Raw genomic sequence first — 26,589 nt, 5'->3', positions numbered from 1 at the left:
GCAGCTCACAACTATATCTAACTCTAGTTCTAGGGGATGACATGCCCTCTCCTGACCTCTGGGCCACCAGTGTGCATGTGCAGGGACATAAGAGAGCAAAACATCCATATATAAGAAACAAACAAAGAACAAATAAATAACATTAATTACAATCCGGTGTTGATCTCTTAAGACAAAGAATTGTTCATAGTTACACTTTTGTGTCAAAATCCTTCTGGTGTTGCTTATTTGCTTCTTATATTTATATATAATAAAGGCTCCCATTTGGGTTTCTTTTGAAAAGTCTTCCTTTTATAACCTGGTTGCTCATGTTGTTCCAACTCATGGCTAAGTAGATATCATGACCTCCTTATCAATAAAGGATGGGAGTCAAAGTGGGAAGGAAAGAACCCACTTTCAGATTTCTGAAGCTGAAATTTTAAATTGTACTAGATGTTAAATAAACACAGTTTTATATGTTAAGAAATTAACATGTAACCCTAAGCTCCCTAGTGCCCTGTTCAATCTTATATACATAGAAACTATTAAATAGATATTTTGCCTAGAAATAAACAACAAGTGAAGTACAACACCATTTCAAATTAACATCCCACTTTAGAATATGGGGTTTTTATATTCCCTTATTACTGGATTATTCATGGTGGGGGATGAAGGAGATGAAAGTAAAGACTTGATTTCAGGGTTTCTAACTAAAGATTCTTAGACTCCAGTAAAGTCATAGGTTGAGGAAAGTGCGATGGAACATACCAGAAATTACTCTTTGTCTTCTTCTAACCCCGTGCTCAAGGGTGCGCACTGCCTTTGTGCTGACTGCCTTCAGGATCCACACTGTCCTGAGGGTAGACTGGGTAACTGGGCCAAACGTAGAGGAGGGTAAAAGTGGCCCTTAGGCTGGGTGATAAGTTATTCTCACTTTGTGGTAAGTAACATATATTACTTAATTTGCTGTGAACAGCTGTCATTTTGCCTTCCCCACCCCTTTTGAGTTTTATACACATCAATAGTGAGAGGAACGCTGTTCCTACTTTGTAGGACAGTTGGCAGATGAACTCATGTGATAGTTGGCTAGCCCACCTTAAAGAACCTTCTAGGAAACAAAGCAAAAGTTTGAACCTCAAATGTAGGCATGACTTAGTACCTCAGCCCTATTTGCTTCAGCCCTGTCTCAGGATAGAATATTCCAACTTGAAAGAATTCTAGAAAGCAGCAGAGAAAATCCCGTAGGCTGACATTTCTTCAAAAGAACTGACTTTTTAAAGAACTCAAGAATCCAGATTAAAAAGAACATTTCATTTACGTTTGTTATATACCTAAAAGTGAATTTTTATTAAAAGTAGATCACATTACTCCAAGAAATTCAAAGAACTATATCTAAACACACTGAATGCAAGATATTCCTCATCAATTTCAATTCTTATAGCCTCGTAAAGATAAAATGCAGATGAATTGATTGAAATCAGGCCCTCATTAAATTTCAGAATTAGTTTTTGGAATCCCTCAGATTGAACTGTGCAGCGTCTGACTCCTGATCACTGTGACAATGCTGTGAGTGCATAGTGATAAAGTGCACGCTGCCGGAAATAACACAGTCTGCCTTTGGTTTGTGCTAATAAACTATAAGACAACTTAAACTCCATCTTAATATAAGAAATCCACCTCATTAGAAGTAATCTCACACTCTGTGTGCTACCAGAATTTTCATGTGTATTCTTTGGTGAGCTGGAAATATAATTTTCTATTTATGCTTCTAATGTAAATCTGCCATTTCTGGTTGGCCACTCTGGCGCGAAGCCAAAGTGCTAATTTATTTCCATCTTTCCCTATTTCTTATATCAAAAGAGGTTGTTGGTTTGAATAACAAACATTCAATCGACTTGGACGTGGGATGGCAGGCAGAACAGGCATTACCTGCTTACCTTTTATTGCCTTCTTTGAATTGGCTTTTCTGGGAACAAAACCAATAAGACATGCTGTTCCTTCATCTAGTTTTGACTTGGGTTATTTATCAGAAGACATTTCCTCCCCCTCGGTTCAGCAAAGACTGGCAGTAGGGTGAAGAATTCAGCCTGGAACTCGGCTTCTGACCTAATACTGTCATAGGTTATTGTTCCACCAGGTCACATAGGACTTCATTGTCCTTAAGCTGCTGGCTTGGCCTCATAATTGTTTCTGATTCTAAGAGATGCTGCTGCTGACACACTTGTCACCTGTGGGGTGGCAGTATGCTGGGATAGAATGCACACAGTTCCAGCCCTTCCAGTGTTTGCAGTGTTTCTCCCCTGCCCAGCTCCCTTTACTGTCTTATACAGTAATTGGCCTAATAAAAGGCAGCAACAAGAATTTATTACACCTTGGGCAGTACTTGAAACAGACTTTATTCTCAGGAACAGCAGTTATGTCTACTTGCTGCTGTATATTTTGATATTTCATTTAAATACTTAGAATATATTCAAAGTCAAATTGCTAATCACTCAATTTCCCTGCTGCTGTCCTGGTTCCCCAGGTGGCCTCTTACAATACTCCATGTAAACACTGTATTTGGAAGGATACATAGATCAGCATCCCTAGAGTCACATGATCACCATAAATCTGTGAAAATAGCATGACTTAAAAATAAAAGTCTCTTAGTACTCTGCCAACAGGCTTTGGCATAATCTTGGCAATCACTTAGATATTTCTTTCTGTTCTTGCAGTTATTTTTTCCCAGGTGGAAAATAGTCTCATATTTTGCAGACGTTGTCCAAGCTAGTGACCATCAATCCATCTTCCTGGGCTACTAAAGTCATCATCTGACTGTGTTTGGTCCACACAAAATCAGTGTGAAACTGTTGGTTAGTTGCTCCTCGCATCTTAAGAAATGGGCAATAGAAATTCCTGATATCATTTATGCAGGAATTTTTATTCTTTAAATCTTCCAGTGTTAAAGCAACAAGAAAACATTTAGAATGTCCTTTGGTGGAATCTTATTACACTTGCTATATATGTAAACTGATATTCTTTGATGCCAGCACGCTCGTTGCCCATACAGAGCAATCTCTGCACAATGAAACAAAACAAAAACCAAACAGGACAAAACTCAAATGTCAGTCTTTGCTGATTCGAATTAGATACATTAACAGATTGTCTGGTAACATAAAATTGGCAATAATACAAAAAATCTACATATTACAGTATTTCAAGAAAAATAACTTCATTTGAATACAAAAGGATAGATACACTTTCTCTTTCCTCTAGCCACTCTTGAGAAGTGGGTGTGAACCGGCACTGGGGTCTCAGTGCTGCTAAAATATACAGGGGTATGACTGGCTTGCGCTTTTGGAGGGGGTCTGTTACACGTGTGTATCACTAACATCGGACAAAGAAATCTTTCAACCAACAAGGGTTACAGAGCAACTTTCACTAAAGCACAGGTTGGAAGGGACTGGGGAAGGGGGGGAGCTGAAGCAGGCCAATATGGCAGCTTGTAACAGATTTCCTTATACCCACAATGCACCTGACAGCAAAGAATGCTTCTATTTGGTTGGTCCACACACTGGGCAGAGCGGTACTAGGGTGCACCACGGTAGAGTAGCGAATGTTTTTTATTTTTTTAGGTTGGTTGATCAGTTTGTTTGTTTTTTTCTTTCCTTTTGGGGGCGCTCTCACAGCCTTTCCAATCCGCAATCGACTTTGCAGCTGGCAATGAGATTTGCAATGATATTAGTAACAGCTGCCAATTCCTCTGGAGTCAGTGATGAACAGTCTTGACTCCGATGTGGTGTCCGGGTCTGAGAGATATGGCTTAGTTCAGTTAGGCCCTCTTCGTTTGTACGCTGTATTGGAGTGGGTGTGCGTGTTTTCTCTGTAAGTAGCAATCGCTTGGGTTGTGTTTGCTTCCCCACAGCACAGGCCTGTCGGAGGGCTTCTGTGACCCCCTAGAACACCAGGGGACTGGCTGTCCCCAGAAGCAGGGTCAGCAGCAGCAGTGCTGGGGAGCCCCGCAGGGGTGCTCCCTGGCCGGAGTCGGAGCTACAGCTGCCAGCTTCTTCGCACCGTGGCTTCTCACAGAGGATGCCAGTGTAGGCGGCCGGGCACAGGCAGCGCACATTGTTGTGGCAGGTCCCTCCATTCTGGCAGTGCAGAAGCTCATTGTCGCAGACATTAGCTGCAGAACGAGGGGAGGGATGGGGAGGGGAAGAGAAGCAGAATCAATTTAAGTTCATCTGGAACATCATGTTTTCAGCTTTAAAAAAGAAATTCTCTATCGATCTCGTGTCCCCCCCCCTTCCCTCCACAAACTAAGCCTGTGACTCCAATTTCCAAACAAATGTAGTTGGCTGCCTTTGTTTTGATCGTATTAGGCTTTTCCACACAGTGCTTTCTTTCTTTCTTTCTTTCTTTCTTTCTTTCTTTCTTTCTTTCTTTCTTTCTTTCTTTCTTTCTTTCTTTTCCTTCCTTCCTTCCTTCCTTCCTTCCTTCCTTCCTTCCTTCCTTCCTTTCTTTCTTTCCCTTTTTTTTTCTCCCTTGCAATTTTGGTTATTCTCCAGCTCAGGCTATGGAATTCTAAGTTCTGCAATGCTCCTGGTTTGGAAATTCTTATGTACCTGGGACCTGTTGTGACCTCCTAGTTTTTAAAGGACAAGTGCCTGATATGAGAATGCAGAACCTTGAAGTCAGATGAGTGGTCTTTAAAATGCACAGCAGTGTTGCTAAAATGACCCACAACCTCTAAGGTCAGGACATCCATCGTCCCTGCACCAATTCTAGCCTTTTCGTGCATGCAAAGAGGCCACAGGGAAGCAGGGGGATGCAGGCTTGGGATGTGAAGAGAGTAGCATGCTCCAGGCAGGTGACAGCCAGATGGGAAGAGGGAAAGCTTGTTTCGTGGGAGGCATGTGAGGAAGAGCAGTCACATTTGTCCCTGACAGTCCATTAGGGTTTTTATTGCTTTGTAAATTTGGGAAGTAGAGCCCAAGGTTACCTTGATTTGGGAACAGTAATAAATGCAACGGTGAAACCCTGATTACCACAATTTCATTACATCCATCAAAGAATAGAAGCAGGCTGGGAAATGAAGCAGCAGCTCATGGCTGAAATTCACTTGCAGCCTCTGTCACAGAACTTTCACCTCTAATAATTTCTCATATCTTCAAAATTCTGTTATCCTCATTAATTCAATGTCTTGTATTCTCTTAGATAATCAAGGTTTCACTGATTTAGCAGAATGTTAAATAGAACCCAGGGAAATTAACACAACAACAAAGAATAAGAGAGCCAAGAACGAACGCTTTCCAGCAACGTATGCTGCTTAAGCACGTAACACATAGACCACTCTGGACAGAGGGCGGGGCACAGAGCAGAAAAAGGAGCTTTTTATAAATTAGAAGAGATTTCATTCAAATCAAATGTCATGGCCCAATTTCTCCAAAGATGTCACATGGATTCACACACACACACACACACACACACACACACACACACACACACAGACACCACAATGGTACTATTAAACATAAAACATTTTTACCAAGTAATTCCCACCTTCCAAGTAGTAACTCAGTAGATAGCATTTGCTTTGTCCATTAATCATACTCAATACTCATGTAGTCTTCAAGAGGGTCTTTGTTGAGGAAAGGTGGCACTGAGCATCCACAGAGCTAATAGTAAAGTGCCCAAACAGGGACCCCAAGGAGACATAGAGGACAGGTACACAGCACATTGGTACAATTAGCACTAGTCAGTCATTCATGTTTGAAATGCTGATACATGGGGCAGTGTCACAAAGCATACAAGATGCCTTTCGGTGGGTGGCTTAGGCTGAACCCAAATTATGGTGTTTTGTCAGTCATTATTTTGACATGTCAAGAACTGTACCTTTAAAGCAAAAATCCCAAGCATAGGGTGATTAGCTTCTTGGACAAAACAGATAAAAATCCTTTTTAAAAAAATGTCCAGTTGGAAAGTATGCAAAGGTATTTGGGATTTCATTTTGCTTACACTTCAAGAAATATCTGTTTAATTGGGGCAACATGGAATACACAGATCCAAGTAACCATTTCCATTTAAAGTTAAAGATTCTGATCATTTCTTGTTGTAGACAGAAGATTGCAGAATAGGATATTTCCTTTAATTTGGGCCCTAGACGTAGGGAAATATCTGTTCCATCAATATCGATAATTGCTTGCCTTGAATAATTGAGAAGAAATCAATAGTTAATTAAATATCACTCCCCTCTTATTTTGCAAAGCTATTTTTCTTCCTCTTGGACTTGAATGTAAAGCAGCTGTTGAGCAGAGGTTTCTTTTTTCTGAGAAGCCAGTGATTAAGTTAAAATTCAATACCTTCCCTACATATAAATAATCTGCTACTTGATTTGGATGGTTGTGAGAAATTTAATAAATACACAAGGAACAGATGTAGTCTGGGATTAATCAGCTCATGGACTGGGGGCATATACCTTGGGTAATATATAAACAGGAAAAAATGGAACCTAGCATACATTTCATTATATTAGAATTCACAAAAAACATGTTACATTTGGGGTCTTGATGGTATCCAACCTATTAAAATTCAACAAGAACAGGATTTTACTGTGCATACAGTACCATCTAATGGCTGGAATCACATGCTAGAAATATATTTAAGTCTAACTGCAGTTCTTACCTGATGCTTATAACCTCACGCTCCATCTTCATGTCATTTAGTACCAAAATTCTGTTGGTTAATGGACAAACTAGATGGTTAAGTATCAATGAGCTCTTCTTCAGCATGTAAAACCTTGTACTAAACACCATGGAGACAAATAAAAACAAATACAAAGCATGGTCTCTGTTCTCATAGAATTCTAATTTACTTAAGGAGGCAAAATACATTCTAGAAGTGATCTAGTGTTGATTTTATTAAAACATCCTTATTAGTTTCAACCACCTCAGTCATTTGCTGGTGCCTAGCATCCTGCAATGGTTTGTGGTTATCACTCTAACTGCCATAAAGGAGTTCACAATTTGGTGGAAAATCAATGAACACAATCAGAGATATTCAGACAAGGTATGAAAAGACCCAAAAGTAAGTATTTGCAAAGTGTTAGGTGAACACAAATGATAGTGTCCATATTTTGGAGATTAGAAAAAATGATAGAAAAGGGGTTGTATTTGAACAAAGGTGCCCACAAGGCAGATACTGATCAAAGAACCCTCCAGATGGAGAGAATTGTGAGTTAAAACAAAGAGATGTAAAAGGGCCATCCAGGTTCTTAAGAAGTTATCATTGAACACTGATTCATCTCTATGATTTTGCAGTAAAAACTTTACTGATTGTCTGCTGGATTCCACCAACTATGGTTCCCAGAGGGAACAGAGAAGGAAAGAGGGGTATGTGAAGATATTTCCCTCTTCCTACTTAACGGCTTGTCTTAACAGTACTGCCCAGCAATGGGTCTTCATCTCAGTTTTCCCTTGCTAATCTTTATTAAGAACCAGCTCCCCACTGAGCCTTGGAGATTTCTGCACCATCCTGGTAGCATATCTCCAAGGGACTACTACAGGTGTAGACAAGCATCATCCCTTTCTTTAGAGATGTAGTTCTGAGGTATATGAAGTCTCTTATCCACACTATTAGTTTCTGGAAAGCCCGTCTTCTTTGTTGTAATTTCTCATCCCCTAAGTGATAGCTACTACCTGCATGAGCAGTTTCTGTCCAAGAGTTACTTTGGTGCCATGTTCTCATTTTTAGTCTTCCAATACTTCTTATCCCATTTCCTTTCATAATGTTTCTCTGTTGAAATACCTAGAATAGCTTGCTTTCTGACAGGAGCTTGACTAAGAGATACAACTTTTATCTCAGTGAATGATGAGTGGGCTATGTTTGGAAGGCTGGATGCCTATAGGAGAAAGGAGACTAGAATTCAGGCTGCGTTTGTTTTATATATACACTGCAGAGTTTTGGGAATGGGCAATGGGAAGCTGACAAAGATAAATGAGTCATCTGTAGTTTTGAAGGAAAAATAAAGATAAAGCTAGACAACGATAGACGGGTGAAAAGGAGACCAGACCCTCAACAGAATGGGCAGGCTGGGGCTAGTTTGGAGCATGGAGTGGAGAAGAAAGGGGACATCTGAAGGCAGTTTTTACAACAAGTTTGAGTGATTTTAAGGTCACATTTGAGTATGTGAATAAGTCACAAAGAAATTTATTTAAGAAAAGCACTAAGAAAGAAAGTTAGAAAAGACAATGAATTTTTTGGACTTATTGACTTTGAAGTGTCTGTAAATTCTTCTAGAATATTTTTTAATTAGTTGGGAAAACTACTTCAAGGTTCAGGGGGGTAGTTCATTATGGAGATGTAGCTGCAGAACACGGGTGGTAAAGGTCATTGTTGTCAAACACAAAGTACACAATCTCATGGTGGGAGTGCCAGAGTCTCAGCCATATGCAGAGAAAGCAACACCATGAAGAATAGTTAGAAGAAAACTGTCAATAAAATGCAGTGGTCACATAACTAGGAAAATAAACATAAAAATACTATCTTGTTATGGAAGAACATTTATGAATTAACATATTAAGTGGAAGAGTAGGAGAAGAAGGGCACTTTGAATTTGGCAGAGCAAATGTGTAACTAAGTCTGGACTGACTGAATCAGTCAAAAAGGGTTTGGGGATGATCATAAAAAGCACTGGGAAAATTGGAGGAAATAATAATTTATGGAAGTCCTTGACCATTAGTTAGTTGATAGGAGTAGGTCCCAGTATTTTGGAGATTATGACTCCCAGAGGATATTAGGCAGTGACTAGAATTATTTATTTATTTAGTTTTGAATGTCACAACTGGGTAGGTTTAGAATGCCATGGATGTGTAGAAGCCGTGGATGCTGCTCAGTATCCTACAATGGCTTGGACAGCTTCCTTTTCCACCAACAAGGAGTTATTCCTCAATTAATGTAAAGGTAAAATAATGATGTTCTGGGTCAGAATATAGTCAGTCATTTCAGTGAAAGTAAACAGCTCTCCTTGATGTACACTGGGAAAAAGAGCAGGAAGTAGGTTTGTCCATTCTAGATCAAAATAACATCAAGTTTTCAGATGCACAGCCATTGGAAATGAAAGAAACTGCAAGTAAGTAGGTCAAAAATACTAGTGTAGATTGCTCTAAGAGGACCCACAAGTATCCTTGTCATGTGATTTGTTCTTTACTCCCATTGAAGCAGTTATATGAGCACTCATGGCCACTTTGCACACCATCTAGACAGGATCTAGATGAGGAAACTCCTATCAGTTTAAGGTAGAGCTTGAATGGAAATCCTTGCAAATAGCGTGTTATATGGAAGGGAGGGGTCAGGAGAAACAGAGTGAACAGTATCAGTCAGCACAGTGGTTTGTATCCATAGCTATGGCTGACTCCAGGTCCAGGAGTTACAGAATCACTCCTTAGACAGTAATTTCACATTTCATCTCCCAACTAATGTGGTTTCCAGCCACACTGATGGGGCAGAGGCATCTGTTAATAGCTCTTTCTGAATTGCTCAAAATTTAGAGTTCTACTGACATAATGGAAGTCCAAATTCAAGTCACCTCACTCAAAAATAAAAGTAGAAATGCCAAAGATCTAGGCTCAGAGTGAAGAGCACATTAACATTTATAGTGTCGTTTCTGTCTTCTCAGGCAAAGGAGACTGCTATGGTTTCAAAGTTTGGTTCCTTCAAAGCTCACGTTGAAGTTCAGTTGACATTGTAACATTCTGAGGAAGTGGGAACCTTCAGAAGTATTGTCAGGAATGAACTAAAGCCCACGTAATGGGATAAATGGGCATTTTTATTCCTACCATTTAGTGCCTTCCAGCATTTTATAATAAAACACTAGAACTTTATGATAAAAAACAGAACTTTATCTCTTAAATAGCTATCATTATAAATTAATCTGTGATATTCTGTTTTGGTAACATGAAATGAACTAAAATGAAGTGTTGACTTTTAATCACAGCACTTTTTTTGCACTGAACTCTAGAATCCCTTTCATCACAAAGTCCTGAGCTGGCATGAGAAGGAACACCCCAGTACAACGTCCATGTGCTTTCTGTTTTATAATTCGTGAAGTTGTAGTTTAAAGAGATAACAGGAAAATTTCACCTAACATGTAACTTTCAGTTGTATCTCTATTTGGTGTTCTTCCATATGGATCAGCTTCAAACTGAATTTAGTTGGTGACGTTTATTTCAAGTTTGTCTAGACATTTTTTTTATTGTTACTAACTGTAAAGGGGTGTCTTAGCTCAATAATCAGGAGGCTTCGTATTTAAATCCTTTATGTAACCTTTGCCCCAGGATTGATGTGAATAATTATTTGATGTATACAATTCCTTTTGTTATGGCAAAATCTGACTCAGATACAAAAAAAAAAATAAAGGTAATAAAAAAAGCTGATACTCCTTTGGCAATAGCTTGAGCTTTTTTTTTTTTCCCAAGAGTTCCCTTTACTATATTTTCCTTTTACTGTGGTTAAAAATAATGTATGGCATGGCCAATATTATGCCACATGACCGGTTAACCTTCCGGTATGCCAGTATTCGAAATGCTTTCAAACAAGTGTGCCCAAGACAATCAGAAGACACTGGAAGGTAAGCTTGTATTGATATGAGACTGAAACAGAGTTGTGTGGCCAGCAGTTGAAGTGTGGAGTGTTGGTGGAAAGGCTGAAGGCAGCAGGGTATTAGGTTAGCACTGATCACAGAATTGGTAAGCAGGCCACAAAAGCAGATAAACAAGCTCTCAGGACTGCCATGATTTGTAAATCCACTCTGAATTTTACAGGGAGGCAGTAGGAGCACACACTACTTTCTCTGCTACTCCTGTTTTCCAGTACCTTGGCTGAGGAAAGCCAGAAGGATGTTACTAAATTATTCAGGGATTCAAGGTTTTGTCTTTTATTTTTGTGGGGAAGGTTTGGTGTGTGTGTGTGTGTGTGTGTGTGTGTGTGTGTGTGTGTGTGTGTGTTGGGGAGCATGTAGATGTGCATTGTGTGTGTATATATACATACATACATATATACATATATATATATATATATATATATATATCTGTGTGTAAGAGCATATGATGTGTCTGTGTGTACATATATGTGTGTATAAGTGCATGTGATATGTGTGTACAGGTATATGTGTATCAGTATGTGTATGTGTGTGTCTATGTAAGCATTTATGTGTATAAGTATGTGTGTGTTTATGTAAGCATTTATGTGTATAAGTATGTTATGTGTGTGTTTATGTGTGTAAGCATTTATGTGTGTAAATATGTGTATGTGTGTCTATGTAAGCATTTATGTGTAATTATGTAGAGTTCCTTGAACATTATAAACTGCAGCTCTTCCTAAGCAGCAAAATATTTGCAAAATATGACTTAGAAAATCTTGATTTCTTTCCCTTCTATTAGTCTTTTGGAACATGTCAAAAAGCAGACCTAGAAATTGCTCCCATATGTTGTTCAAAGAGGGCAGCAGCCAGGACTTAGTGTCATTCCTTGTCCTATTCATTTTTCCTTTAGAAACAGAAAGGGTCACTTATTCCCTTATGGTCACAATGATCTATTGCATTACCAAAGAGACGCTTTCCTTCTCTGTTTGTTTGGTTCAAAGCCATACATTTAGGCCGACCCTGTCCCTGAGCTGCTGCTATGCTTGGGCAATGCTGGGTCTGTATTTATAGACTTGAAAGTGTCTCTTTTTGGCTATGCCTCCTGTACTTCAAGGAATCGATGCAATGCGTTGCCATGACAGCTTTCCTTGATGGCTGTATTAATAAAGTGACCTCTACCTTCACCACCTGAACCGAGCCCAGGATCTCGGAGGGAAAGATGTTCCGAATTGTTCCCATCCTTTGCAAAGAAACGTCAAAGAGCGAATAACCTCCAGCAAACGGGGTAATAACAAAGGCATGCGCACTGCACTGAGGACTCATTCAGGCAGCAGGGAGCTGAAGAGCCATGATTATGACCCATTTACACAGCCTTTGTGGCTGTTTTACTAAATTGTGAGCAAGACGGAAAATAGATCATGCAGGTTAGATCCTGAGGTATGGGAGAAACTTTACAGAATGTAGTGGATTTTGGGGGCAAGTTCTAGGCCCACCAACTGTATTCCACATCCTTTACTCCTATGTGTCCATAACAGATGGTATATTATGGTAGGGAAATTGTGGAGCCATTAATCCTGGGGTCTGGTTTTGAATAGAAACTGGCTAATGACATCTGTCCATCTATCTTTTAACCAGATACTTTTTCTGGTTTTGAACATACAGTTGGTCAGACCACCACGCTTATATGTATGTATGTATGCATGTGGCTTTCAATTTGATGACTACTATAACATTAGGGAAAAATAACTTTTCTAAACTCCCTTGGGTTTTATTTTCATGATTTTTAGGTAGGAGTATGTGTGTGTGTGTTTGTGTTTACACATGTGTGCAGAAGCTGGAGGTGTTGTTACTTGGGTGTTGTTACTCAGGCATCATTCACCTTGGTTTTTTTGTTTTGTTTTGTTTTGTTTTGTTTTTCGAGACTGGGTTTCTCTGTTTTATTATTTTGGAGCCTGTCCTGGAACTCAATCTGTAGACCAGGCTGGCCTAGAACTCACAGAGCTCTGCCCGCTTCTTCCTTCGGTGTGCTAGGATTAAAGGTGTGTGCCACCAACGCCACCATTTTTTGGGGGGGGATGAGAGAGAGGATCTCTCACTTTCCTGGAACTTTCAAGTATGCACTGCTCGGAGATATGCTTGCCTCTGCCTCCCAAGCAGAGGATTAACAAGCATGTATCACCAGGCCTGTTTTTTTGTTTGTTTGTTTGTTTGTTTGTTGTTGTTGTTTGGCAGGGGGAATGGATTCTGGGGATGAAATTTAGGTCATCAGACTTGTAAAGCAAGTGCTTTGTTAACATATCTGTCTCCTCAGCCCTGTATGACTATTATTAAGAAGCCTATCACTGCAAAAGAAAATAATTAGGAATTTCTCCCTCACTGGATAAGTTATCTGAGGACTGCTAGACTTGTGTAATTCTGTGTGTTTTGATGATAGAGTTGATGACTACTTTCATCATGGTTTGTTTTGCTTGTCAGTCTAAGTTGGTGTCCCATGGGAACAAAACAGTGTTTGTCTCTCACATGTACTAAAAGCATAAGGTAGGGTGAGGAAAATTAAATGCTGAATTCAAGTCTCATCTCTGTGGTTAATGTGGTGGGTGAACTTGTGGAAATCACTTAACCTCTTGGTGCTCTCTTTCCTTGATTTTAAAGCAGAGGCAATAGTACCTGTCCGGTTTCCCCATCTCAAGTTGTTCGGAGGCTGGAGATGGATTATATAGAAATGTTCTACATAGGACAAAATAAAACCCAAGCAGGATTTGGTAGTGTTCTGTTCCCTCTTCAGACTCCCTAAGATGAAAAATTCAGAATGGATGAGCCAAGCACTAATCCATCAGGGTAATGAATTCCTTGCATCTCCAATCCAAAAACACCTGAAGTGAGGATAGCGAGTGCCCTCCCTCGAAGGCAGCATCTGCACGTGTTCTGTGGGCATGAATCTTGAGAGAGCCTGGAGTCAAAGCATGTGGTTGGTGAACATTTGTATTCAATTGCTGTGTACTCCACAGACTTGAAAGGTCACTTTGGAATGACAGTGCCCATTCTCTCAGAGGTGAAACTTATACTCATTTAATGTGTGCTCATCTGTATCAGTCACTATACAGAAATGTGGTCCTTCTCCAGAGGAGTAAGGTTGTGTGTGTGGGACGGGCAGGGGAGGGGAGAGTGGAGAACCGCCAGCCTGCTTCTCCCACTCCACAACTCACTTTGCCTCTTTAATGTTGAAGGTCAGAGAGAATCAGGCACAGGCTCAAATAGCAGACACAAATCTGGATATCATCATGTGGAAAGACCCCCTTATTGCTTGCTTTCAACCTGTGCTCCTGTCTGTTTCTGTCCCCTTTAGGAACATAGGTGGTACAAGCCTGGCCCTTATGTGACAGCATCCAGTCTGCTTGGTTTCAAAGTAACAAATTCAAGGAACAGGGCCAAAGGGCCTGTCAGGAACAGTGTGGAGGCTGTCAGCTCAGTGGTCAGGCATACCTCATCTTCTTAATCAGGGACAGCAGGTTCTGACCCCAGGGAGCAGCCATCAGATTGTTGTTCATCTATTATCAGAGCACTTGTTATGAGAGTGATGTTTTCCCTTGTTCAGCCAAGGAAAACGCTGCTTACAACATCATAAAATGGCCCATTTATTTTAAAGAAGACACATCTACAGGCTATAGTATCCTGGTAGGTGTGAAAGAGATGACAGGTAACTCCAATGTGGGAGGAAGAAGCCCCAGCTAAATACCTTAAAGGCTTTGGCTTTACAGCATGCAAAAGCCTCAACTGATGTTGAAAAAGAATTAATTCACTACAAATGCTACAAGCCTAAGGCTGGGCACCTTTCCCAAAGTGATCATTAATAGTGTATTGAAATCCTATTTAGGTCAACACCTTCAGACACAGATATAGGTAAGGTGCTCGTAAAGACAGTACTGAGAAACCACAGATTTTCTCCTTTGGTATCAGAAAAGACACTTTCCCCATTTAATGAAAAGGTGCAACCTCTACTCTTGACTCAAGGTGAAAGATGGCTGTTATGGGAGGCATATTCACACACAAGGGCAACACACATCCAGGAATAGATCATCCTTCCCAAGTGCAAGTCATTATGTCAGGAGAAAAGCAGATGCAGGCTGTTTATTCATGATGAGATGTTCATCCATGATCTGCTCCATAATTGTGGATCTGCACCTTCCATGTCTTATATAAGGAAAGCACTAGCAAAGAATTTGCAATAACTTATAACCAAATATGACCCACGTTTATCTCTGGTTGTTGAGAGTGGAATTGATTTTTATCAGTTTAAGTTCTATCTTTGTGCTATTTCATTCTTTCTAAATTGCCCAGAAGAAATATACAGTATTTTGAACTTATAGATGTGTATATATACATATATGTACATATATATATATATATATATATATGTGTGTGTGTGTGTGTGTGTGTGTGTGTGTGTGTGTGTGTGTGTGTGTGTGTATACACACGAGTGTGTGTGTTTCTACCTGTTTACATAGCCAAAAGAATTTATTGTATTTTTGAGAAAGGTATAGTATATTTTGCTGAAATGATAAAAGCAACTCATTTCAGAAATAAATGCTGCCATCACATTCTACAAAATTTAGAATTTGTGATATTAATATGTATACTTCTAGTAATTCAGCCAATAAATAAAAGACCCAGAGACTGATATTGAGGTTCAAGCTTCAGAAAAGCAAAGCAGCTGGTCACTAGCTCTTACTCTACCTCAGACTGAAATGTGATCCTGGCTCCACCAAACCTCAGACTGTAACCTCTCCTCAGTGTGGCTGTAGAATCCTGAGACTTCAATGTCTTCCTATCCTCAGTGTGCTAAGGAATGAATCCCTGATACTGACTACTGAAGACCCTGCTCCTATTATTTATACCCCTTTAGTGCTGGGATTAAAGTGTGTGATCCCAGGTGCTGAGATCATCTTTGTGTGATCTTTTTCTTTTTAGGACTGGATCAATCTTGTAGATATGAGTGGCCTTGGACTCGCAGAGATCCGTCTACCTCTTAAATCCTGTGTCCTAGGATTAAAGGTGTGTACCATCCCCTCCTAGCTTCTGGCTTCTGGGATTAAAGGTGTGCATCACCACTTCCTGATCTCTATAGCTTGATGCTGACTTTGCTTTCTGAATCCTCAAGAAAGCTTTAATAAACCATAAGTGATATATCACCACATTTAATGTCCCAAAATATATCATAAAGTGAATGAAGTCCTACATGATCCTATACTCATAACAAGTATCCCAGACACTGGATTCTTCATTTACCAAGAATCTCACAGTCCTTGCAAAGAAAGGAACCAGCAGAACTTCCTAAAACTAACAGCATCTGAAGACAGATGTCTGTTTTGGGGGTAACTAGTGAAGACAGAGCAAATGGTTAGATATCTTCTTGCTACCTGTTTCCTAGTCACTGGTTATATCACGATACAGAATTGTCTCGGGCACTAATTTGATGCTCAATAAATATTTATTAGGTAAATACATAAATTTTGTGCACTTTTCCCCTGCCTCTTTATGAATGGTGCATGCCTATCTATTTTTAGTAAGCAGATAGCACGTTAGCTAACTATTAGGACAGAGAAGCAAGGAAGTGGGCAGACACAGATTCCTGGATATGGAAAGATTAAAGGACAGAAGGCAAGAAATGGAAGGAAGTTTTCCTGGATGACAATGACTTCATTTTAGTCACCTGGAGTAAGAGCTAGGCATATTTGCTAAAGCAAGTGTGAGAAGGCAGTCACAGGGTGGTGTTTTGAAAGGTGGTATGTGAAAGATTGACAGCATGGGTGAAGCAAACCAGGAACACATGGGAAAATCACCTGGAAATGTCTGTCACTCCAGTGCAGGCTGGATACCATGATGTGTTAAAGGTTACCATGTAATTTTTTAAGGAGAAAGCATTAACAATAGGAAGAGAGGGATATGTATTAACTTCCTTTGAGGATCCAAAATATACTTGGGAAAGGGGGTGGAAGTGAGGAGAAAGAGAAAGGATGGCTAATGTTTGGAGATGAGGCACCAGTAGCATCCCTTTCACTTTCCATTAAGCAACACACATTAGTTTTTATTATGTTTATAGTGCTCAGAGCATTGTGAGTAATGTGATGGGGGAGTAAAGGGGTCTCTGAGGCCTTGAAGGAACTTGGTAACTTTTTTTGTTTGTTTTCCAATTGGGAAGGTGGCTAGCTAAATTTGGAGCACAGGCTGAAAGTCTGGATAGAGCTGCTTTATGTTAGGGTAGGAGAGAGGTGTGAACCTGTTATGGTGACATGGCAAGCACGAGCAAGAGTTTGTACTTAAACAGTGCAGGAATTATAAAAGATAATCTATATAAACCCATGCTGTGCTGAATACAAATGTGTAAGTTATTGTGTACCCTGAAAATGAGGCAGAGAACCTGCCATGTGCCTTGGATTCCAGCATTAAGAAACACAAGTGTCTAGGGCTGGAAATAGATAATTGTGTCATTAGTTCCTGTGTGGTGGTGGTGTGTTTTAAAGACAGAGTTTCATTGCCTTTGAGTATTTTATAAAGGTAAATTATAATTTAAGGTTCCTTTTTGTCAAGCTATAGCCAAATGTCCCCTTAGAGACTCAATTTTTCAGATGTATACTTGGCAAGGGAGTTCTAAATATGGTATAAGCCCTCTTAGGATTTCTAAACAGAAGGGATATTTAAGTATGAAAAATAACTACAGATATCACACAGTAGTAACTTTTCTTAATGATTTTTTTCTCTGGGAATCACTGTAAATTCACTCTTGTCTGCTGCGGCCTGGCTGTCACCATAACCAACTCCTGACAATGTCAAACTACGTCTTGAGAGGTGATTTTATAATGTCAGGATGAAACAAAGCCATTTCCTTGTTAATGCCAATGTCAAAGCAAAATGAATTGGTATCAATAAATTCAAGGTGAGGAAAACAGCATTATGGAATCAAGAGAATGTGTGGAATGATGACAGGACTCATTTAGGGATGCCTGACTCTGAGTGAAAATGATTGCTAATTTCAAAAAATGCATTTGCTACTGCACTGGAGCCCAAACATTTAATTTTTTCTAAAATACATTACTGAGGTTAAAGAAGGACAAAGAGGTGACAATTATGGATGAGTCCTAAGCAAATCTTTCCAGTAATGTTAGTGTTGATCTCAGCAGCTCATAGTGTCTTTTCACATCTACAATTCCAGAGACATTAAAAATTTGAAACATAAAGCCTAATATTTAATTGCTTATGATGGTGGCATCCAAAGATACAGGTTTAAATGTGGACTGTAGGGAGACACCCTAGCCCTGCCCAATAGTCCTGGGACAGGTACCAGGTGGACACGGGACTCGCCAATAAGGGCGTGGTGAAGGAAAGCCGGGGTGACGTAAGGGAGCTTCTTAAGGGGCTGCACGTGGGGACCCGGGCCCCTTTTGTTCTGGCCGCGCTTGCTGGGTTCTATAACCTAGCTCTGGCCTGTGCTTTGCCCTGGTGTCTTCTTGAATAAAGAGACTTTAATCATAAAGTGGACATCATTACTTTGGACTCTACATTTGGGATTAGTGATGCCTCCTCCTTTTCAAGCCATTTTGTATGGCTATTGTGAACAGGAAGAATCACTTAAGTTGTGATTATCTTAAATTGCTTTCTAACAGCCAGGCATCATTCTAAGTCCTACAAAAAGGGAGACCCTGAGAGCCATGGAAACAAGCAACTTCATGGAATGCAGACTTGGTATCTTCCAGTTCACTTGTATCATTATTAAATTCTAGTTTCCTTAATTTCTGATAAGCTCTTGCCAATTTGAAAACAGAAAAAAAATAAAAGAAAATCGCCATTCACTCCAATTCCTTCAGTGATACCCACCAAAGATTGTTCATTTTTCTTTAAGTGGGAGAAAACCTGACAAAAGTCCTCACCTAAGAAAAAAGTTTCACGGGATGCTAAACAAGCTGGTGAGTCATGCTGAAACCTCCTCACTTCATGCAACAGAACTTTTACAAAAACTGAACTTCAAACAGGAGGTTGAAGAATCTGCAGAATCCTGTCCTGATAGCTAAAGGAGCTATTTCCCAGCTGGTTAAGCAAAGGGTGTGTGAAGTATGACCCAAGAGGGACAAGGCATCTCTAAAGGATGCAGAGTGACATTTGAAAGCTCTTCCTAAGCAGAGGAAAGTTGTGGGGTCCAGGAGGTGGGGGAGATATTTCAATGAGTAAAACGTGACTGGCAAGAAGCATGTGAAAGCTGTGCCTTCGGGGACATCGGATTCAGACATGGAAAGAGCAAGATCATGGATTGGTTTGGATGCAATTGGGAGGCTGTGTGCATTATTTAAAGCACAGAGAAAAGTTGTTGGAGTTTCTGTCTAAAGCAGATGAAGCCTTACCAAGGTTAGGTTAAGCACAAATGAACAAAATTTAGGTGGAGTCGGGGAAGAGCCATCACAGGACATGTTTAAAATACCTTGTTCTATACATTTTTGCTTTCTTTCACACTTATTTTTCTTATGTTTTGAATTTAGTCCTCTAATAAAACTAATGAGAGTTTCCTAAAACGTAAACTGCATGAAGATAAGGAATCTACTTGTTTTGGTTTTCGGTATGCAATGCCCAGAACAGCACTTTGTAACAGACTGTGCTCAATGAATATCTGAGTATTTTTGAGTGAATGAATAAATGAAATATATAGAAAAAAATCACATATTCCATATCCATCACTTCCTTTTTGCTTCTAAAATAGCTTCCCAACTGTGTCTGTTCTTTCGCCCCTAAATTAAATTGCACAGAATCGTTACAGCCAGATTGCGTTTCTCCAGAAAGTGTTTTCACAGTACTCTCCACTCATTCTCTCACTTGCAACCTTCAGTGGCTCCCCACTGCTAATTGGATAACAGTGTAGCCAGGGTCCCTCAGGATGTGATTAGAATCTTTCTATAACCTGCTTTGGTTCTATGAAACAGACTTTCTTCTGCTAGCAAACACACATCTACACAGGCTCACACTGGTGTTCATGTAATTAAAATGAAAGTGCCAGATAATTTACATATTTCATCATCCTGAATATTCCAGTAACCTGTCAGAATGGACATTATTAGTATCAGTATTATTTCCACTTCATGCCAACTTATGTATCTTAACCAAGGATCCTGGTGGTAGAACAGAAGGTATAAGACTAGGAGTGACATCTCTTTGACTCTGAAGCACCGTCCATGCTACTCTCCTGACCCTTTAGTATCCCCAGCCCACAGTGACTCTGTGACTATGCTATGGGTGTGTCCTTTTCTAAACTCTTCACCCATTCTTCAATGTCCACTTTCTAGACAAGTCCCAACAAAAAGACTTCCCTGATTGTCTGGCTCCAATGATATCATGCCACCTTTGAAGCCACATAGGAGGTGGTCTACACAGTGAGACAGACATAGGTGTGAGTAAAGACAGAGTTTAAACAGCCTTAATGTAAACTTTGGTACCACCAAACAAGAGTTGATTGTGTATGTCATTCAACCAATCATCATTTAATTAATAAAATGGTCAGTTTCATACCTGATGTTTACCCCAAAGACTGATATGTAAATTAAATGAGTTAATATGTATAATTAAAACAATTCCAGACATACAGACAGTAGGTAAATAAGTACCATGTATTAATGGGTTCTACTAAGCTATGACAAATGTTCCTTCTCCATGTGCATTTCTTGTCTTCTTGACCACAGTGGAAGCTATCAGAAGTAGGCCATTGCTTTGCAAGTTTCATTGTCTACACTGACCAGGTGCTTGTCACCAGAGAGACAATTGCTGTCATTTTTCAGTGAAGGTAGTAGATAGCTTTTATTTTTATATCCCCAGGCATTTCTTTAATCTTTGAATTTTAAGCATCCATGTTTTTGTCTAGTACATAGTAGGAAATTCTCAGTAACCTTTTGCTTTTCAAATCACGGTTTGTCAGATAACTGCTACATTTCCAGAGCTATGGAGGGAAGAAATCATTTCTGAAACATAATTGAAAGTAATCCGAGTTTTCATCCCTGCTTTCAAGTGGTGGTTTCGGGTAAGTCCCTCCCCTTAGTGGCATTCTATAAATTTTGCTTCTACTTCTTGACTTGTGGGAAGAAGGAGAGTAGCCTGGAGTGAGGTGTAAAGAAAACAGAGAATGACTGGGACAATGAGTTTGGTCCGAATGACAGGGAATTGCCCACATGAACCTGCCCAGAATGTGGTGCCTGTCTTACTTGGGGGGTGTCCCTGCTCTGCTTGTCAGTAGATAGGGATCATGTTTACGTGTTTACAGACTTTAAGGTCTTATATTGAACAGTATCTTGGATTCAGCTCTTATGTAGGCTACTCTGTTCAAGGGATTAAAACCATGATTGACGGTCCCATGATTCCCATGGACAGGCACAGGGGAAAGAGAGGCAAACTCTGGATTATTTTGGCAGTAGAGTCAAAGCCTGTTCTGCACAGCACCAGACACTTTTCTTGCCGCTGGATGTACTGTTTCATAATTAGAGATCCCACTCAGGTTGGCTGATATGATTTTATTTTCTACGGTTCTGGTTGTGTCTGCACAGGTCCAATGAGTGGAGGCCTTTTTGTTAATCTAAAATCCTCTGCTGCCAGTCATTCCACACTCCCAGGGTGTCTGCCACAATAGCTATGTCTGACTATTTCTATGGATCCAAGTCACACCTTTCCTAACAGTGGTATCTTTTACACCAGGAGCTCCTAACTTGTCAAAGTTTTTGAAAACTTGCATTCTGTTTAGTATCTGGTTCTGTTGTAAACCAAGGTTTAATCAGGCTAATAAGGCTGCAGGTTATAATTCTTTATGCTTGTCAAGTCTACCTACAAAGGTAAATGCTTTAGACAAGAATCTAAGCTATGGCTGGCTTGGGTGGATAGTTTATTCACTTGCAAAGAGAGAAAAGATTCACATGAGCCTTAAAACTGCTAGACTAGATAAAAACATGGCTCACCTATTTTTCAAAGACAGAGGCTCTTGTGAAACTTTTTTTCTTGGGATTGGGACATTCCCTTATGGAGAGAAGGGAAAGGGCTCATGAAACTCCCAAGTTTTTCCTGAACACAAGCAAAGCTTATGTTTCTACTTGTGTTAAAAGGGGAGAAAGAAAAACACATCTCAAAAAGTACTGAGCTTAAAGTAAGGCTACCATGTAAACAAATATGGTAGCTTCACTCATTTTGTTGCTCATTTTGGTTAGTGAAAAACATGTTTTAGAAGTCCCATGCTTTACAACAGTGCAGAGGCCACCTTAAATGCCCTCCCCTGATAATGAGATTGATGACTGACTTATATACCATCCTAGAGCCTTCATCCAGCAGCTGATGGAAGTAGAAGCAGACACCCACAGCTAAAACCTGAACTGAACTGAAACTCAGTTGTAGAGAAGGAGGGGTGATGAGCAAAGGGGTCAAGACCACGCTGGTGAAACCCACAGAAACAGCTGACCTGAACAAGAGGGAGCTCTTGGCCCCCAGACTGATCACTGGGAAACCAGCATGGAACTGATCTAGATCTCATTAATGTGGTGCCAGTTAGGAGGCTTTGGATATATATGGGGCCTCTTGTAGTAGATCAGTACTTATCCCTAGCGTAGGAATGGACTTTGGGATCCCATTACACATAGAGGGATACTCCTTCAGCCTAGACGCATGGGGGAGAGCCTAGGCCCTATCCCAAAGGATATGACAGACTCTGAAGATCCTCCCATGGAAGGCCTCACTCTTCCTGGGGAGCAGAAATGGTATTGGGTAGTTAGGGTGTTAGTGGGGGGCAGGGGAGGAGGGGAGGTAGAGGGAACGGGAATTGACATGTAAATAATCTTGTTTCTAATTTAAATAAAAAAGTTAAAAAAAGAAGTCCCATGATTTAAAGTCTAACATGGTGTTTCTCAACCTGTGAATCGCATCCCCTTTGTGGGGCTGTTAGAATGGATCTCCTAAAACCATCAGAAAACAGATATGTTTACATTATGATTCATAACAGTATTGCAGTTATGAAGTAGCAATGAAGATAGCTTTATGGTTGAGGGTCACCACAACATGAAGAACTGTATTAAAGGGTCACAGCATCAGGAAGGTTGAGAACCACTGATATAACAAGAAAGTTTGAATTGTTATAACTACTTAAATCTTCCAAACTTGCCTCAAACATTCATTTCATTCCTTCTGTATTATATGTATTATTGATTTTTAGTCACTGATGATATAAATGACGAATAAGGACACCAACTTGATAAACATGTGACACTGATTCACAACATTATCACCAGGACCCTTGCCTGACATGGACCAGGTAGTAAAGAATTTGAAAATCAAGTCTTGTAAAACACAAATATATTTTTGACAGATTTCTGCTGGGAACCCTTGGAATTTGTTAGCTGTAACGCTTACACAGCTAAAACACTGTAATTAATATTATGGTTATTCACTTGCTATTTTAAATTCATCATCTTGTTTGGAGGAGCAAGCAGGAAAAAAAAACAAAGGAATCATAAACTGACATTGTATCTTGTTCTTTCTAGAACTCCATAACTCACACAACAAAACTTTATGACAAAGAATTCAGTCAGTAAAGAAGAATCATGCCCAAATTTCAAGATAAATGAATTTTTATGGCCAAGTGATAAAGCATATAATATGGATTTGGCGTACAATGCTAACATCAATAGAGCCTAAACTACATTGCCAAGAGCAACAAAGTGAGAATAATGGGAAAAGATTGAATGACCATATTGAAAAAAAAAAAAGGTTTTCAGAGATTTCCAACCCTTTTCATTTTGTTTCTTGAGAAGCCCATAATGAATTCATATTGATGTAGGTGGCTTGACTAATGACATCAAAATGCATGATCAATACATGCTAACTAGGCTAAGAATTTAGCGCAGAACATTCTTAATTGGAAACTAGTCCAGCACATTGAAAACCTGAGCTGGCAAGGGGCAAGGAGAAGGGAGAAGTCTAATTTCCTGGTTGCTTTAATGATGGATTTGCTAGTTGGAGGTAGCCTGGTGCAGTTTTTCTATTACCCATGATTTAAGAAAATTAAGAATGATGGTGAGTCATGCAGACCAAGAGTCTCATTCCAGATCACAAGCTCACTAGCTTTGGATCTTTAGATGATAATTGACTGTTTTGAGTTTTGACCCCCAGGTTGTGAAATGGGTACAGCAGGTTATTACCTAGTGTGATACCTTTGGGGATGAAAACAGATACCTATCTATAAAAAGATTGCCCACAGATGGCAATTATTTTGATTATAGAGAGGTTTAAAAGAGATGGAATTGACTATGATGCATCTAGCAAGTAACACATTTTAGTTCTTTTATTTAGACGAGATATTTAAAAATCATTTCTTTATATAGTACTTCCTAGGTTTAGTGATGAAAAGGAATCATGTTGATATATCCTTACAAGCAGCACAGTTCTGTCAAACAGTAAAAAAGAATGTGAAAGCTGCCATTTGTTTTTTGAGCACTTGTTCTGTAGTAAACTTTATCCTAAGCACTTTTCATGCTTTGACTTGGTTAACTCTGTTCATCTTATAAGGTAGGTGCCTTCATCCTGAGGAAGGCATCTGAGTTATCCAGTCTCACATAGGTAATGGATGGCAATGGTTTGGAACAAGCTGCTCTGTGGGCATGACACTAGGCTCTTTTATCTCACTGACCATCATACTGGACAAAATGAGCCTTCACTACTTGTGTTCCCGTTTCTCTCTGCACTAAGTAGAATCAGGTAGGAACTGTCAGGACAAGATATGTACATGGCAGGGTCAATACAAAGAAGCAAAGGCATATCTTGGTCCTAACCTATCTACAAATTTAGATTAGAACCAAGTGCAAAGGCAGGCACAAGACTCCAGCAGTTCCTGGCTTCATCTACTTTCATTATCTGCTTCACCCTGAGCACAGCACAAGTCACTCATACCTCTCACCTAGACAACTGTGATCTCACTTCCTCTTATCTGGCCTCCCCATTGCCACATGAAATCCGTTGTCCATGCTGCGATAATACTGAGAGTTACTCTTTTTGAAATGAAAATGCCCATAACATGCTACTCTCCTGCTGGGCCCATTGGGCTCAGAAAAAAATCCACACCTCTTATTTATCCTGGCTTCCCAGACAGTGACTGGTGGATACCTATCTCCCTCCCTCTCATCTCCACCTCCCTTTCACCACTCTTCACCTATCTTTTCTGCCTTCTATTTTATGAGAGGACTTCAGGCTTCAACAGGCGGTGAATGAATACTCTATCTGGAATACACATCTTCCAGAACATTCTAGTCTGTCTCTTTATAACTCTTTTGGTCTCTCAGTTGAAGTAATATCCTTTAGAAAAGCCTTTGGTGAGGACACTGACTTATTCCTCATCCCCTGTCAACGTCATATGAGCAGAGATGAGATTGTGTCTCCAGGAGCTCACGGTCTGTGTCTGTCCTTCTCACCATGCTAACCCTGGTATTTGGAACAGCACTGACACAGGTCATGCTGCATACATACTTACTGAACAAACTGAAGGTTGTCCAATGCAGCACACATCCTTTAAGGGCCTAAAATAGCACAGAGCTAATGAGGCTTTTTTGATGGGTTTTAATTGCACTTCCACTGTATACTAAACTAGACTAGCTAAACTCTTCTGTCCTTCTGGCTTTAAGACCTGATAGTAACTGTATGACACAATTACCACTGGGTCACAGGGCTTCTGGGAGTTAAACCTCACAGGATGTGTCACAACAGTGTTGCTGTGTGCAGTCTTGCTCCAGGGGAATATTATGTACTTGGCAATCCATCAGAAAATTCTCCTCAGCGAAGGGATCATTCCTTGTTGACAGATGGACAGTTTTCAGTATTCATTTCCACAGCTGGGCTACCTCCTAATTTCTAGTTTGGCATTGAGTTTGGACTAAATGGTGTTGTGCTGGGGGATGGGGGATAGATGCTATCAAATAATCACAGCTATTCTAACCACAGGGCATGAGTCTTTTCTCTTAGGCCACACAGCTAAGATGCCAGTATTATAAATATTTGTAAGAAGTCAATATTATACCACTAGGAATGGAGGAAATCATTTCACAGTCCAAAAAAGAAACTGCTGGAATTATTTGTGTCCATCTAATTGCCAAGCTTATTCCTAAATGCAAAATTGGTCCTGCCTGATGAAATATTATCTGTTGGAAAGAGGGTGTGAAGTCAGTTTGCCTTTCCTGAGATGAGAGCAGAGTAGCCATGTCATGGTAAACAGAGCCACCAATAACCCAAGCAAGCTAGGGAACTAAGAGTGAGGTACTAGGACCAAGAATGACTCAGTGCCTAAGTACCAGACCACTCCTTCAGTCATGAAGCTTGGGATAAGAACCAAAAGTGGCCATCTGTGACCTTGCAACTACTTGTACTGGAAGCAGCCTCTGCCCCAACCTGCCCCCACCTGCCTGCATGCTCTTTGCACTGAGTATTGTTTTTAAAGGGTTTTGTCTCTTGGCCTAGGAAAATGTTTTCTGTTCTCAGTGTTCTAAAGAATTAGGAAGGAACAGGGTAAAGTCAGTGCAGAGGTGAGTGTGGGTATGGGTGAGGATGTGGGTGGTTGTTAGGGAGTCACACTTGGACTTCTCAGCACTGACTTCATTTTGTATTTCCCAAGTGTCCATCTGGGTAGTTGGGGGTGAGGCAGGTGTCTGATTTGTGATTTTTTCCTACCCCCAGGAGAAAATCCATAAGTAAATCATTTACTCTGCAAGTAGTACCCAGCTCTTCAGCTCTGTCTTAAAAGGCCACCTTCCCAACCCCTGTCCTAGAACAGCTCCTCTGTGACATGTTGGTGGCTGTAGCCTCTATTCCCGTGATGTTTTAACACCCACTTCCCTGGGAGAGTCACTGCATAATGGATTTTGTCAGGAGCAATTGCTGGGGATGTTGCTAAACCCCTCCCTCCACCTGTACAGAATCATTAATCTTGACTGTGACTAATT

General features: G+C 40.1%; 1 protein-coding gene across 2 annotated transcripts in view; it reads right to left on the bottom strand.

Annotated features, from left to right (window-relative positions):
* Window positions 1-1,347: 1,347 nt before the first annotated feature.
* Ntng1 (netrin G1) overlaps window positions 1,348-26,589 on the bottom strand; it is a 323,431-nt gene continuing 298,189 nt past the window's right edge. For both annotated transcript variants that reach the window (XM_035451719.1, XM_027395542.2), the window contains one exon: window positions 1,348-4,144. In XM_035451719.1, the coding sequence (XP_035307610.1) occupies window positions 3,915-4,144 (230 nt within the window). In that variant the 3' untranslated portion in view covers window positions 1,348-3,914. The remainder of the gene's footprint in view (window positions 4,145-26,589) is intronic.

Source organism: Cricetulus griseus, assembly GCF_003668045.3.
Source record: "Cricetulus griseus strain 17A/GY chromosome 1 unlocalized genomic scaffold, alternate assembly CriGri-PICRH-1.0 chr1_0, whole genome shotgun sequence".
Classification (NCBI taxonomy): domain Eukaryota; kingdom Metazoa; phylum Chordata; class Mammalia; order Rodentia; family Cricetidae; genus Cricetulus; species Cricetulus griseus.
The sequence above is the reverse complement of the archived record's forward strand: the minus strand, read 5'-3'. Positions and strand labels throughout refer to the sequence as shown.